General features: G+C 35.4%; 1 protein-coding gene across 6 annotated transcripts in view; it reads left to right on the top strand.

The window, feature by feature from the left end:
- Nucleotides 1-16,438, top strand: part of CARMIL1 (capping protein regulator and myosin 1 linker 1) — a 396,768-nt gene that overhangs the window by 305,589 nt on the left and 74,741 nt on the right. For all 6 annotated transcript variants that reach the window (XM_072603992.1, XM_072603993.1, XM_072603997.1 and 3 more), the window contains exons 25-26: nucleotides 5,798-5,926; nucleotides 7,259-7,390. In XM_072603992.1, coding sequence (XP_072460093.1) covers nucleotides 5,798-5,926; nucleotides 7,259-7,390 — 261 coding nt within the window. The remainder of the gene's footprint in view (nucleotides 1-5,797; nucleotides 5,927-7,258; nucleotides 7,391-16,438) is intronic.

Genomic DNA, 16,438 nt, shown 5'->3' on the forward strand with positions numbered 1-16,438 from the left:
CTCCCTGCCTCCTTCCCTATTCAAGGGGAAAAAATAAAGGAAAAAAAATTCTTCTAACAAACATTCATTGCCAAGCAAAGCAAATTCCCTCAGTGACTGTATACGAACACACACACACACACACACACACACACACACACACACACACACACACACACTTCTAAATTGTTCACTTCTATAAATGGATAAGATGTTTCATCATTGATCCTTTGGAATTATGAATCTTCACTGTATTAATAATTCTTGCAACTTTGAAATTTTTTTGTTTTTATAGTGTTGTTACTGTATAAATTGTTCTCTTTGTACTGGCGGTTTCATTCTTCCTCAGTTTATAAAAGTCTTCAAAATTATTCCTTACTTACAATATTGATGTTATACTATAAATTGTTCTAGTTCTGGTCACATCACTCTGCATTAGTTCATAAAAGTCTCTGTCTTTTTGAAATCATCCATTTCCTTATTTCTGATAGCACAATAGCCCTTTATAACACTTATACTACAGTTTATTCATTCATTTCTCATTTGATGGTCTTACTCTTAGTTTCCATTTTTTACCAACATAGAAAGACCTACTATAAATATTGCTGTGCATTAAAGACCCTTTCCTCTTTCTTTGTTATCTTTTAGCATAAACCTATTAGTGATATGTCTGGGTCAAAGGGCACATGCTGTTTAGTATCTATATATAATTCCAAATATCTTTACAGAACAAACATACCCATTCACAGATCCACTAACAGTGCATCAATGTTCCTGCTTTCCAACAGCCTCTTCAGTATTTATCATTTTCCTTTTTTGTCATCTTTGAAACTTTGATGGATGTGAAATGTAATCTGAGGCTTATTTTGTATTCCTGTAATAGGAATTTGGAGCATTTTTTATATAACTATAAATACCCTTGGTTTCTTCCCTTGAGAGCTGTGCACTCATATCGTTAGACCACTTATCAATTTGGAGGTGGCTCTTTTTCTTGTAAATTTCAATTGATTTCTTATATATCTTGGAAATGAAACCTTTATTAGAGAACTTTGCTGCAAATTTTTTTCTCTAATTATTTCCCATTTAATCTTAACTTTATAAAATTTGTTTGCACAAAAAAGTTCTTAATTTTATGATTTTGAAATTATCCATTTTATTTTCTGTTATCTTCTCTATTCTTTCTTCAGTCCTCAGTTTTTCTATTATCCATAGACCTCTGATAGGTTATTTTTTCCATTTTTTTCTAGTTTGTTTATACGTGACTTTTTTTTGTCTTGATCACACCCTCCTTTGGAGTTTATCTTTGTATAAGGTGTGACCATTTCCTTTAAATGACAAATAGTAAAATGTTTTGCATGACTTTATCTGTATAATGGGTATTTTATATCTTTCAATTGGTGAGGCACTCTGGAAAGGAGAGAATTTGGAACTGAATATAAAAAGTTAAAAAAAAATTATAAATCATGTAGGTCAAAAACATGACAAATAGTATACATCTAAAATCAAGAGCTCCCAGATGAAAGAGATACATGAGAGTCTTTTCCAGGCAACTGAAGAGTGAAACAAGGATGTCTGTCATCTTTTTGACATGGTACTAGAAACTTTGACTATAGAAATTGAGAAAATAATCATAGGTAAAGAAGAAATGAAGTTATCACTTTTTTTAGGTGATAAAATGGTGTAGTGAAATAACCCTAAAAGTCAACTAAAAATTGAAAAAATAACTTTACCAAATTTTCAGATCATAAAATAAAACCATAAATAAATTATAAGAATTACTATAAAATAGTAAATCACAACAGGAAGAAATTAAAAGGGAAATTCCCCTTAAAATTAACTACCACACATTTAACATACTTAGAAGTCTACTCTCCAAGGTACACACAAAAATATATAAATAACTACAAATAGCTGTTTATATAGAGATATAGACAAATGATTAGAAAAATACAAATTGCTAATGTTTAGGACAAGCCAGTATAATACAAATGACAGTATTACCTAAATAATTTGCTTATTTAGTTCCTTACAAAGAAGTTCTTTGTAAAACTAGAAAAAAATGATAACAGAATTCATAATTATAAAGAGTTTAGTTCAGTGCCTGGCCGAGAGTAAATGCTATATAAATGTTAGCTATAAGGAGAGGTTAAGAATCCCAAGAGCAATAAATGAAAAGAAGTGGAAAAGAAAGCAGGCTCACAGTGCCAGATCTCACACTATACTACAGGGCAGTAATTACAAAAACAGTTTATTACTGGTTAAAAACAAGATGAATTGGTGGACAAATTAGGTACACAGCAAGCAGAATAAAATGCATCTAATAACCTTATTATTCCAAAAACACAAAGACTCCAGCTTAGTGGGATAAGTACTCACTATTTAACAAGCGCTGCAAAAAAAGAAAACCATTCATGAAATTTATGAAGAATCATGATTGTAACAATTGGATTTTGAAGTTCAGTGGGTAGGAGAACAAACTAAATAGTCTCTAACATTTCTCATATCTACCTTCTCCATTCTCACAGCCATTTGCATATTTCAGATTCTTATCATTTCTCTTTTAAACCACTGAAATAACCTCTCTTCTATCCTTTTCCAGTCTGTACAGTTGCCAAATCTCAGGTCTGACCATGTTACTCTCCTGCATAAGAAACTCTAATAGCTTCCTCCTGCCTCTAGGATAAAATAAACACTCTTCCATTCAGCATTTAAAGCCTTTCACAATCTGATTCCAACCTGTTTTTCTAGATTCATTGCTTATTATTCACTTTACACAATGTACATTCTTCCAAATTGCTCAATTTGTTATTTCCTGTACAAAATATTCTATCTCCTGTCTCTCTGCCTTTTCACAATCTACTCTCCATGGCTAGAATTCTCTCCTTCCTAACCACCTCCTTGAATAACTTCAAAATTTAGCATAAATACCAGTGGCTGATCTCCACAAGTCTCCTTCCTGGTCTCCAGCCTCCAGTGGAGTGGAAGGGGAAGAATTGGGCACCATACCATCATGCCCCAAACATCTCTTGCCCAATCTCCAGGCTCAAGATGGAAGAGGAAGGAAGGGCACTTCCATTGTTCCCCAAATGTCAATTGCCTGTTGTAAATTCTTTCCGAATCAATATAGCAAAGTGAAACTCAGGGTATCACTGACTTATGAACATTTGCTTCACAAATATACAAATAAGATACAAATCTTAAAACTAATCTTGAATTGTTTTACATAAAAAGAAACAAGACTGGCCGAACTAATAGAGTGTTGCAAATAATAGAATCGAAACTCTGGAAACAAAATAGAGTACTGCTTGTGTTGGATTTTAGTGTTGAATACTGTTTTTCCCTAAATGAAATACAGATGTAGAAAAGTTTTATCTTTATCTTTTTTTTTTTTTTTACTAGTTCTTGCCTGCTTGAACAATCCGTGGAGTTTTCTTTCATTGAGTTTTAAATGTGAACAAAATCCTAGAATATCCTGGAAGTGATCCAGTTATAGTTAGTTTGGCAGGAAGAGTATGTTACAGCAAGGAAAGGAAATTATTTTCGGTGTGTTATTATCTTAATATGCTAAAAACTGAATACTAAATGGAATCTTCTATTAAACCTAATTTTTCTTCCCCTTTATCCTGCTTAATCCAGTCTAATCTTGTAAGCACTAATTAAATGTGAAATACATATAGAATAATGTTCTATCACTGAGGCTACAAAGATGAAACTATAAGGAATCCTGACTTCTGTAGGGTGACTAGCAGGGTAGGGAAGCAATATGCCTCTGGATGCAGATGGCTCTGGAGGAGAGAGTAAGGCTGGAGACAATGCACAACCCTCCCTCAGTTAAATCCAATTCACTCACAAGTCATGACATTAGTTTCCTGATGTGTCATGGTCGTCTTCAAGAACAAAGGACAAACATCCACAACAACATATGTGTATACCTGATTATTTAAGGAGGGAAGAGAGCCCTAAAAACTACGGGATTCAGGATAGACTTCCAAGAAGAGGTGGCACTAGCCACATAAGATCTAAAACTATATTATAAAGCAGCAATCATCAGAACTACCTGGTACTAGCTGAGAAATAGAGTGTTGAATGAGTGCAATAGATTAGGTACAAAAGACACAGTAGTCAACCACTCCAGCAATCTCCTATTTGATGAACTCAAAGACTCCAGCTTCTGGGACAAGAACTTGCAATTTGAGAAAAACTGCTGGAAAAACTGGAAAAGAAGATGGCAGAAACTAGATATAGACCAACATCTTACAATGTATACCAAGATAAGATCAAAATGGGCACACAATTTAGACATAAAGGGTGATACTATAAGATTAGGAGAGCAAGGAATAGTTTACGTGTCAGATCCATGGAGAACAGAAGAATTTTTGACCAAACAAGAGATAGAGAACATTATGAAATGCAAAATGGATAACTTTGGTTACATTAAATTAAAAAGTTTTTGCACAAACAAAGCCAGTGCAGCCAAGATTACAAATGAAGAAAAAACGGGGGGACAATTTCTACAGTCATTTTCTCTGATAAAGACCTCGTTTCCAAAATACTTGGAGAACTGAGTCAGATTTAAAAGAATACAAGTCATTCTCCAGTTGATAAATGGTCAAGAGATATGAACAGGCAGTTTTTAGATGAAGAAATTAAAGCTATGTGAAAAGATGCTCCAAATCACTATTGATTAGAGAAATGCAAATTAAAACAGCTTTGAGCTACCATTCATACCTCTCAGATTGGCAACATGACAAAACAGGAAAATTATAAATGTTGGAGAAGATGTGGGAAAATTGAAACATTAATGAATTGTTAGTGGAGTTGTGAACTGATTCAACCATTCACAAACTTTGGAACTGTATTCCCAGTCTGAAAATTCTGCTTATATGATATATGGAACACAAACTTGGAAAGAGTATATTGATTGTTGTAAAGACGTGAACAGCTTACAGTTATTAGTAACATCCAAAAATGGTATTGCATGGGTTTCTGTTAGAAAATGTTTATCCTTGATCCAAGTGCTTGAAGTAAATTTGGAGTCTGCAGTGTTTTTGTTCATTTTCCTTTCTAATATCATTATTTGAAAGCAATTGATTCACTATTCTAGGATATTATTTAGTGATAATACATTTGCCCTTTCACTTTTAGGAATTATACTTTGAGATTTGTACTCATTCCCATGTATGATGCTTCAGAGAATAGCCTTTGGACCATTTTGGATGCAATATAGAGACTGAAGCATAGTAAAGTCTGAAAAGGTAGACTGGAGCACAGTTGTTAACGACTTTAAGTACCAGGAGGTCATATTTTGCTCTAGAAGTCATAGGGAGCCACTGAAATCCTTAAGTAGAGTCATTAGACTTATGTTTTAGGAAGATTATTTTAGTAACTAAGCAATAGATTGGAAAGGCAAGAGGCAGTTCACAGAAGGAATCTTATGAATAGTCCAGATTCGCAGAGTGAGGATACATTCACCCAGATTTCTTCCCACATCTTTCCCTGCAGTTCTTGGTTCTACAGTAGGAAGTGATGTTCCCAAATGATGACTGAGGAGTTGCATGTTCTTGAATGATCAAAGAAAAGTTCAGTGATGTTTGCTACACTGTCCTTATTAAGTCCAGAATATGGAAGGAAGAGGGGGCAGGAACCTGATGTTTTTGTTAACAAGGAAATTCCAGTTTGATACCTGTTCCTCTGTACTTCTACTTAATTGATTTACTTTTATTTTTCACTTGGTAGTGTTCTTTGTTTATTGTATCTGGATGTCTGTTGTGCTAACTCCGGTGTGTGCTATCGTTTCTGCCCTCATGGTGTGAATTAGATGATCGACAGAATATGTGTGAAAGTACAAGACCATCTCAACTCTTTACGTAACTGCGGTGGGGATGCCGTTCAGGAAGACCTCAAATCAGCAGAAAGGCTTATGCGTGATGCTAAGAACTCCAAAACGGTAAGCTTCTCTTCAAGCGTTGGTAAAGTCTTACATTAGAACAACTGTACCCAATTTTTTATTATTTGTGCTTCTCCTTTTACATAGGCAACAGAAATCTAGCAATAATCCTCCAAAACATTTTAGCAAATGATTTCATTCATCTTTCCTGCAGACTTTTATCAGTCACTAGTAATAATCACTATCGACCTGTTTGATTTCTCCTGTCTTCTCTTGACTAATGAGTGTGAAATGGATAAAATACAGGTAGAAGAGGAAAATCCATAGAGTTTATGTGGACTACAGACTAGATAATCAGTCCTTTATTAAGAGTCAATTCTCGCCTGTCCCAAAGACATGTGGAAAGTTATTCTTCTGAGAATTCAGAACATAGTAAAATTTCAGAGCTGAAAAGAGCCTTTAGAAGTGATGTGGTGTAATAACCACTCTTATTTAATAGATGAGGGAACTGATGATCAGACAGGTGATGATTAGTCCAAAGTTTCATGTTAAATTAGTGACAGAGTTAACACTAGAACTATGGTCCAGACCTCTTTCACCACGTCCCCTGTGCCATAGCATCTCACCCTTATCCAAACTTCCCCAGGAAGAGCTTTTCCTAAATTAGAATTTCTCTGAGTAATGTGGTAGAGTGGAGCATGTACTGAACTATGAGTCAGTGTTTTAAGACTTGCTTTGCCATTGTGGCTGGGTGATTTTGGACAAATCACCTTCCTGAGATTCAATTTCCTTATCCTTAAATTTTTTAGCTGATGATTTTTTTTAGCCTCTAAATTTCATATTTGTTGAAAACCAGATGTTTTTGTCTGGTTACAACACTGTAAAAGTTTTGTAATAATTTTAAAAGACTTTTTTTAAAAAGAGTTTAAACTCCCCTTAAAAGAGTTTTAAAAACCTCTCATCAATCCAGTGACCAGCCACAGTTCTAGAGGACCAATGATTAGGTGCTTCCCACCTCCTGATGAACTTAACACAGATTGAGATATTAATTTCTGATATTTGACCAGTGCAGGAATTTGTTTTGCTTTACTGTGTGTAGCTGTTACAAGGGTTTTCTTTTTCTTTTTTCTTTTTTAATGGGGAGAGCAGGAAGGAGAGAAAATCAATTTTTGTTCATTGAAAAATATTTAATTAAAAATGTAGAAAAATATTTGATTTTATACGAAGAGAGGAAAAAAAGACTGTCTCTCACAGATTGGCCTAAAATGTTGAATTGTTTTTCTTCCTTATAAACCATGTGGTTGATAAATATACAATTCTAAGTTTATTACACAGGAATTTTGATATTTATTTTGTTTGATCACTAAATAGTTATTTTCCTTTGTTTTTCAGTTGCTACCAAATTTATACCATGTTGGTGGTGCATCCTGGGTAGGAGCCAATGGTTTATCTTCCAGTCCAATTGAAGAGACATTAGAGTCAATGGCTGGAGAAGTTACAAGGGTTGTGGATGAACAACTAAAGGTTAAGCTTCCTTATTTTTTTCAACTTAGCAATAGCTGCTGTAAGAATAATTGTAGTAGTGAGAGAAAAACACATTTTTATAAAATGTTGTATATGTTCTAGAACTTTTCAAGGAATCAAAATGAAGCCCATTGTTTGATTGTTTGCATTCTCTACCCACTTCCCTTTTTTTGAAAATCATTTGCCCTTTTCCTGTCTTTTGGCACCCCTCCAGTTCTTCCCACTTATCATTAGCAGGGGTTTCCTAGTTACATCTGCCAGTTCTTTTTAGAATGTATTTATCGAAACACTTCATCTTACAAGTAAGGAAACTGAGGTCCAGAAATATTATTCACTGACTTTCACAAGGTCACACAGGGTAAGTGTGAGTACAGAGTTAGAAATAGCACCCAGATTCTCTGACTCATATAGTCTTCTTCCCATCATGGTACATTTATTTAGCTATAATGGTGTGCTCATTGGTGCCCTTTCTCTTCTCTGATGGTCTTTATTTAGAGGTCATTGCAATCAGCCATTCTGAATGCTCTTCAACTTTTCCTGCAACCTAGAAAGAATAATCCACAAGACTTACATACCTCCCTGCCTTTGAACCTGATAGTATCTCAGTTTCCTAGCACAAAAAAACTCTGCAGGAGTTTTGTATCTAGAAGTCTCCTATCTTTCCCTAGTTCACCTGTTTCAGTATTCCTTCTACACACCTGTCTGGAATTCTAAAAGCATTTAGCCTGAGGAACCAAATTGCTCCTACACAGGAAGATTTAGGGCAAAACGAGTACTAATGCAATATTCTAATTGCTTTTTTTCCTTTAGTAAATTAAAAAAGTTAATGAAGGAGAAAATGCAGATTTTATTGGAGTTAAAGCCCCTGTCCTCTTTACATATAATAAGAGAAGATTCTTGTGTGTTATTTCAGAAGTGCTTTTAAAAATGGGTATGGTTTTATGTGTTTTCTGGGCAGAAGCTGAGAAGTGGTTACAGGACTGTTACCTTTCCTGATGCCTAATGGTAAATTGAAGAGCTCTGCAGTTCTTTTCATTGAAGAGCTGTCGCCCCAATTCTGTCTTCCTTGGATTACTGGTCCATTTTTAAAAAGCATAAAACACAGCATCAAGAATATCCCTTTCAAAATAATAAAATAAAACTGATTTCATTATGATTACAACGACTAAGCTTGGCCCTGGAAAAGAGTTAAGAAAAGTATACCAACTTCCCAAAGAAGTGGGAGCCCATGGGAATGGAATGTTACAAATGCTTTCAGACATGTTTGAAATTCTGTTTTGATTTTGCTTAACTGCCTTTTTTTTTTTTTCTAACTTTGTTCCAAGAGATGGCATATTTCATGGGGGTCAACACATATTTCTACAGACCAGGCATTATAAGGCAATGGGAATATAAAGAAAAGAGTGAAACAATCCCTGCTCTCAAGAAACTTACCTTCTATCAGGGGAAACAGCATGAATATATAAATAAGGGAGGGGAGAGAAGAAAAGAGAGGGAGTCAGAGAAAGAGAGGTAGAAGGAAGGGTTGAAGAAAGAGAGAGAGAAAGATTGAAACCAAAAAAGACACAAGATAGTTATAGTTATTTTGGGGATAGAAGGCACTCTCATTTGAGGGGATCAGGAAAAGTTTCATGTAGAAATTAGTTCTTGAGCTAAGTTTTGTAGGAAACCAGGAATTTTGAGAGGTTGAGGTGAGAAGAGAGCACTCTTTAGGCATGGAAGGTAGCTTGATACAGAAGATGGAGTGTCCTATATGAGCATGATAGGATCATAATTGTAGAACTGGTTGGGACCTCAGGGACCATCTAGTTCAGCTCCCACATTTTACAAATGAGGAAACTGAGGCCCTGAAAGTTTAAGTGATTTGCTAACTGTCATGAGGATGATAGGCAGCAGAGATAGGGTTTGAACTTATGACTCCAAATTCAATGCTCTCTCCACTGCACTATGCTGATTCCCAATATGATGGCCAGTTAGACTGGACTGTAAAGTCTCTTGTGGAATAATTAGTAGTGTAGCACAGGTACAGCAGGCATGAGCCACCTTCAATTTCTTTTTCTCTCTCTCTGGGGTGGCTTACTCATCCAATGTGAACACACAATAGTAAGTTGGGGAGGGGTTTAAGAGGTTAAGGGGGAGAGGAGTGTAGAAGGGAGCTGGGGAGACATCATGCTGTTATAGCTCAGCCTCAGAATCACCTTGTATGTTGTCTACACTCACAATTCTGAGCTCCTGAACACCCATTTACCCAAAGCAAAACAATGCACTTATGAAACATTTACAAACCAAGATTATAAAAACAAGGATAATAACATAACATTTACTCAATAGAAGGCAAAACAGGAATAATCAAAACATATAGTTCCTCTCTCTGCCTTTTCATGGGCTGTCTTGAACACCTGAAATATACTTTCTTCTTACCTTTGCTTTAGAATCCTTGGTTTCTTTCAAGCCTCAGCTTTGGTACTAACTTCTGTACAAAGCATTGCCTGTCCTCTCCCACTCCCCACCCTGAATGTTATTCTATTAAATCAATTTGTATTAACTTACCTTTGTACATGTTGTACCACTCCTCTCTTGCTTGTCTTCTACCACCTTCAGGTAAACTATAAACTCCTTAAAGATGGCAACCATTTCTGTAGCAACAACATGTAAGGCACACAGTGCTTTACAATGATAATCCCCTAATAAATATTCGTTGATTTGAATTTACTTATTTTAGACCCAACGTAGTCTCTGACCATACATGTTGCAATCATACATTCCTGAAACCATAAAAGCACTTAATAGGTAAAGCTGTTATAGGAAGTGTCTGTCATAAAGGCCTTAAGGAGTTGGAAAGAGGTGAACGCTTTCCTGATCATTGTAAATTATTTTTAACCTATCTTGCTTCATTCTCTTTCCACACTTCATTTGGTGGTCCCCCATCATGGAGATAAGAGCTATCATATCCATCCCTTGCTGTTTCAGACAGCTATGTGTATAAATCATGTAGAGGTGTGGGATGGGGAGGGCTCAAGATAGGGGAGGCCTTAAATAAGTACCATTCAAATTTGAAAAGGTACAAGCACAGAAACATGTAAATGTAGACAAGAATAAAAATATGAATCTGTAATAATTACTTCAAAATGATTTCTCCTGTTGACTTGTTTGACATTGAATGAAATGTCACCAAACCTTTTTTATTTGTTTTCCTCATCTTGTGACCCACAAGCAACATTTTATTTCCTTTTCACTATATTCACAAGGGACGTGTTTTCCCCGTTTTATTTTTAAGTTGACTTTTTAAAAAATTTTCCACTCTTGCTTTTTTCTTTTTTTTAAGAAGGTAAGATTTCATTTTATTTTTTAAATTATTTATTTGTTTTTAGTTTTCAGCATTCACTTTATAAGACTTTGAGTTCTAATTTTTCCCCCTCCCTTTGTTCCCCCTACCTAAGATGGCATGCAATCTGATGTAGACTATACATGTACAATCATATAAAATATAAATATATATAGCCACATTAGTCATAATGTGAAAGAAAAATAAGAATAAAAGGGAAAAACCATGAGAAAGAAAAAAAGAGAAAATAGTCTGCTTCGATGTGCATTTAGCCTCCATTGTCCTTTCTCTGGATGTGGATAGCATTTTCCATTATGAGTCTTTTTGGAATTGTCTTAGACTTAGATCATTGCATTGCTGAGAAAAGCTAGTTCTATCAAAGTTGGTCATTGTACAGTGTTGCTGTTACCGTGTACAATGTTCTTCTGGTTCTGCTCACTTCACTCAGCCATCAGTTCATGTAATTCTTTTCAGGTTTTTCTGAAATCCCACCTAGTCTTCATTTCTTATGGAACAGTAGTATTCCATTACATTCATGTACCATAGCTTGTTCAGCCATTCCCCAGTTGATGGGCATCTCCTCAATTTCCACTTCTTTGCCACAACAAAAAGAACCACTATAAATATTTTTGTGCATAGTTTTTCTTTTTTATTCCCCAATTTTCATAAATCTCAAATCCCTTTCTCACTTGGAACATGCTTTCATTTGTCCTGATAGACTTTCCCATCAAAACTTCTTTTTTAAAAAATAAATTTTTATTAATATCTTTTATTTTTACCTTGCCTCAATTTCCCCATGTCTTCTTTCTTCCAAAGAGCCATTCTGTATATGAATAAATCTTTTTAAAAAGAGGATTAAGAGAGTTAATTAAGATTAACTTGATTAATGTGTAGGAAAAAATGTAACAACATATGCAGCATTCTACACACATCCATCACTCACCCTGTTCTCTGCAAAGGAGATGAGAGAAGTGTCTTCTCATAATCTCTTCTTTGGGGCCAAGCTTATTCTTTGTAATTTTATAGCATTTATTTTCATTTTTTTTGTACTTGTTATTCTTTCTGTTTCCATTGTATTTGTCCCTGTTTTGATTTCTTGGCTTTGTTTACTTCACTTTGCATTAGTTCATCTGAGTTTTTCCCATGCGGCTTTCTATTCATCATATCCTTCATTTCTCTCAGCACAGTAGTGATATGTCATTTCATTACCTCAGGTCAATCAATCTTACATCAATATGATGCAATACATTCACGTACCAAAATTTGTTTAGCTATTCCAATTTTGATAGACATCTAAGCTGTTGGCAATTCTTTGCTATCCTAAAAAGTACTGCTATAAATAGTTTGCTGCATGTGGAGCCTTTCTTTTTATCAAAGGTCTCTTTGAGGTATTTGGCTAGTACTGGAATATCAGAGTCAAAGGATATGTACATTTTAACCATTTTATTTGCATACTTCCAAATCATTTTCCAGAATGGTTGAACCAGTTCACAGGTCCCCCAAGAATTCATTAGTGCAGTCCTCTTTCCAAAATCCATCCAATATTGACTGTTCCTATCTTTTGTCATCTTTGCTAATTTGCTGGATGTGAAGTGAAACCTCATATTTATTTTGATTTGTATTTCTTTTCTCTTAATGATATTGAACATTCATTCATTTAGTTGCTAATGTTTGCAATTATTCTTTTAAAAGCAGCTTATTCTTGTCCGTTGACCACTTATCTATTAAAGAATGGCCTTTGATTTTATGTATTTCTATTGTTTTTCTATATATTTTGGATACCTACCTTAAGATTTTTTTCACCAATTAACTCCTTCCTTATCCTAGATTAATTAATTTTATTCTAAATGCATGTGAGACATATAGTCATTTTTCCTTTTCCTTTCTACTATTGTTAGTAACTAGATACCATCCCATCTTCTTTAAAGGTCTCAAATGATTTTTGTGAAGTTTTCAGTTACCTCAGTGCAAGAAAAAAATTAATTAGGAAGAGGAGCCAACGTTATGGAATGGAGAAATGCCACTAGATTTGCTGTCAGAATTCAGTTTTTCAATTAAGCAATCACTTTATTTATTAATTGTGTACTATATGGCACATTTAGTGTGTGCTGACTCATTGTTTGGGATAAAAAAGAAAGCAATTCCTACTTTGAGCATTTTGTAACTGTTGTTTCAGTTGTACCTGACTCTTCATTACCCTATTTGAGGTTTTCTTGGCAAAGATACTGAAGTGGTTCACATTTCCTTCCCTAACTTGTTTTACAGATGAGAAAACTGAGGCAAACAGGGTTAAATAACTTGCCCATGGTCACATAACTAGTAAGTGTCTGAGGCTGGATTTGAACTCAAAAAGATGAGTCTTCCAGACTCCAGGCCAACATTTATCCAATGTATCCAACAGCTGCCCCTGTACATAGTGTCCACTTAAAAATGCTTTCCTTTCATTCAAGAGACTTGTCCTCTTCAGGAGTAAGAGGAAGAGACACAACATATGCAGATAAGTAAATGTAAAATTTTCAAATCCTGACTCTTCTGTTTATTAATAGTGTATCCTTGGGCAGTTCATTTAACTTCTTGAGTACTCCTTTTCCCCATCTGTAAAATGAGAGGTTTAACTAGATGATCTCCTAGATCTACTTAGGTTCTCATTCCTAGGAGTAAAGGTATAATTACTACAGTTAACTTTTGTAGGTTTGTGATCTGTTCATCTAAAATTTTCTTCATTATTTTCATTTCAGTTTTTTTTGGGTAAGAAGTTTGTGGCCAGTAATAGTAATGTTAGGGGGTTGGGCAGGAGCAAGTTTCAAAGAACACTTCTTTAATCTACCAAAATTCCTTTTTAAGGGGAGAGAATGAAAAAGCTGTCAGGTAAATGCTGGATTTTTGATCATCCTTTTCCAGTAGGAGAGAGATGGCAGTGAGTGTGAGGACATTTCTGTTTTAGGATACATATTTTAGCCTCTCTGTATCAAGCATTGCAGGACTAAGGTGACTCACTCTGTGCTTTTAATGTTTCCACATAAGAAAAATTTCATTTTTCCTTTCTGGATACTTGAGTTTTAGCGTTTATTTTAAAATCAGAAATTTCTGATCCCATTTGATACTTAATCTATGAAAAAATTTCCCTGGTAAATTCCAAGTTCACTTGAAAAAGAGACTTGTAGGACATGCATAGCAGAAAGGCAAGTGTTAGCTAAGAGATTTCACTAATCAAGCTGCTTCTCACATCATACATTTTCTAATGCAAATGGTTCTTCTCTTTGTATTAAGAAAGGTTCTTAAACACATCAGTGTGCAGGGTGTGTGTGTGTGTATTTTTAAGTGGATAAGGTGAAAGTCATTGACTTTCTCCAAATACATTTCACTCTATGGTGGCAAATGTTGCAGTTAAGATATTAAACCATTTTCATTACTAAGTACTACATAGTTCTCAGGAGCTTTTCTGATCAGGAAATGCATAGTTTATAACATCTATTAGTGACAATTCAATCCAGATAAAGTAAATCTAATTATCAGACTTTTAATTCAGATTTCATTCCTTGTGTCCCTAGCACCTATAGTAACACAGTGCCTTTCACATAGCAGGTTAGTAATAGATGCTTATTTAACTGAATTGAATTGGAAATGGACTTGACTTATGATAATAATAGCTAGCACTTAAACAGCCCTTTTGGTTTTGGGAAGCACATTATATAAATTAACTCATTTGATCCCCACAAAAACCCTGTGAAGTTGTTGCCATTATTATCTACATTTTATAGATGAGGAAATTGAGGCAGAGGTTAAGTGATTTGCATAGGGTCTCACAGATAGCAAGAGTTTGAGGCAAGATTCAAATGCAAGTCTTCTTGACTCTTTAAGTCTTACACTGAGAGTCAGGGTCCATATTTGAAAAATGTTACAAAAATAAAATTGACAGACATTGGCAACAGATTGGCTATGAAGGATGAGAGATAGTGAAGAGTTGAAAATGATACTTAGGTTGTGAGCCTGGGGGACTGGGAGGATGGTGTTGCCCTCTGCACTAATAGGGAAGTGTGAGGGCAGTACAGTTAGGGAAATGATAATGGGTTCCATCTTGTACATGTTGAGTTTAAGATGTCTACTGGACATTGAAGTTGTGATGTCTAAAAGGCCTTTGGAGATGTGAGATGGAGCTCAGCAGAGAGGTTAAGGTGGGATAGGTAGATGTGAGAATTTTCAACACAGAGGTGGTAATTAAATCTGTGAGCACTGATGAGATCACCAAGTGAAATAGCATAAAAGGAGAAGAGAAGAGGGACCAGGAAAGAGCCCTTTGGGACAATTACAGTTAGAGATGTGTGATCAGAATGACAATTCACCAAAAGAGACAGATAGGTTGGTGGAAAATCAGGGGAGAATGTTGTCCTGAAAACCTAGAGAAAAGAGAGTATCAGGAAGGAGAGCATGATCAAAAAAAAGTCAAGAATAAGTATTGAGAAAAGGCTTTAGCAACTAAGAGATCATTCTTACTCCCCTCACCGCACCCTTCAGAGAGATCCAAGGATTGACTTTGTGTTTCCTTCCCTTTCCAATGTTATCTCTTACCTGCAACTGATTTTTGCTCTACCTTCTCTTTCTTCAGAATAGAATGTTCTTTGTTGCAACTTCTCTCCTATCCCTTATGCAGGCACACAAATGTTTTGATGCTTTGCATGGATTTTTAATAATGACACCTGGAAACATACAGAGCATAAAAATGTTACCTCATATGTCTTATATTTTTTTCACAAAGCAAAGGCACTTTGGAAGGAGCTGTGTTAGTCTTTTGTTCCACACAGTACAGAAGATAGGTTCATCTCTGTTTCCAAGAAAAGTCCTTACTTAGCAAACGCTTCACTATTGCCTCATAGTAGCTGGCCTTTAGAGTAAGGATCAGTTCAAGGCTTTGGTGGAGTATGAGGTGGATGAGTTAACAGTTGATTGAATGTCTTTAATAACTTAAGGTTTACAAAACACTTTGCTCACCACATTCTTGTCAGGTTTAGATATCTTATTAGCTGGGGTTCAAATCCTATATTTCCTGACTTCATATCAAGAATTAGGAAGTTTACTTCTACCATTTACTCTCCTAGAGATTGCTCTGGAAGTAGAAATGCTACCTGTTAGACTGGTCCTCAGCCAGGCATGCCTGAAGAGGAACAGTGACTTCAGGGCTTCACCTTCCTTTCCCCACCTCTTCTTGACTTCTGCCACACCTTTAATTGCAGGTTCCAACCTGGATCAGCATTGGGCTGAGATCAAAGGGGGCATTGGGCAAAGGATTATTCCCCTAGAGGTAGCAACAGGTTCTCTACCTATTTAGAAAAAAACGAATAGTCCTTATAAGGCTAGAGCTTGGGACACCCTGTATAAACCACATAATCTGCTCAGATACTTGCCTATAACTAATTAAACTCCAAGTACTTATTAAGTTCTTACTCTATTAGGCACTTTTCTTGGCACTGACCTACAAAGAAAGAAGAAAAATAGCCCCTGCCCTTGAGAATTTTATAATCTAGTAGAAGAGAAATATGTGTGTGTGTATGTGTATGTGTTTGTGTGTGTACATATAAGCTATAAACAAGGTAGATGGGAGGTAACTTTATGAGGAAAGCATTACAGCTGAAGGGACCAGGACTAGATTCATTCAGAAGGAAGTCAGTTCAGGGAATCTAAGAAGCAGAGGAGAGGAGGGAGAACATTCTAGGTATGGGGAATGG

The sequence above is a fragment of the Notamacropus eugenii genome, chromosome 4 (assembly GCF_028372415.1).
Source record: "Notamacropus eugenii isolate mMacEug1 chromosome 4, mMacEug1.pri_v2, whole genome shotgun sequence".
Classification (NCBI taxonomy): Eukaryota; Metazoa; Chordata; class Mammalia; order Diprotodontia; family Macropodidae; genus Notamacropus; species Notamacropus eugenii.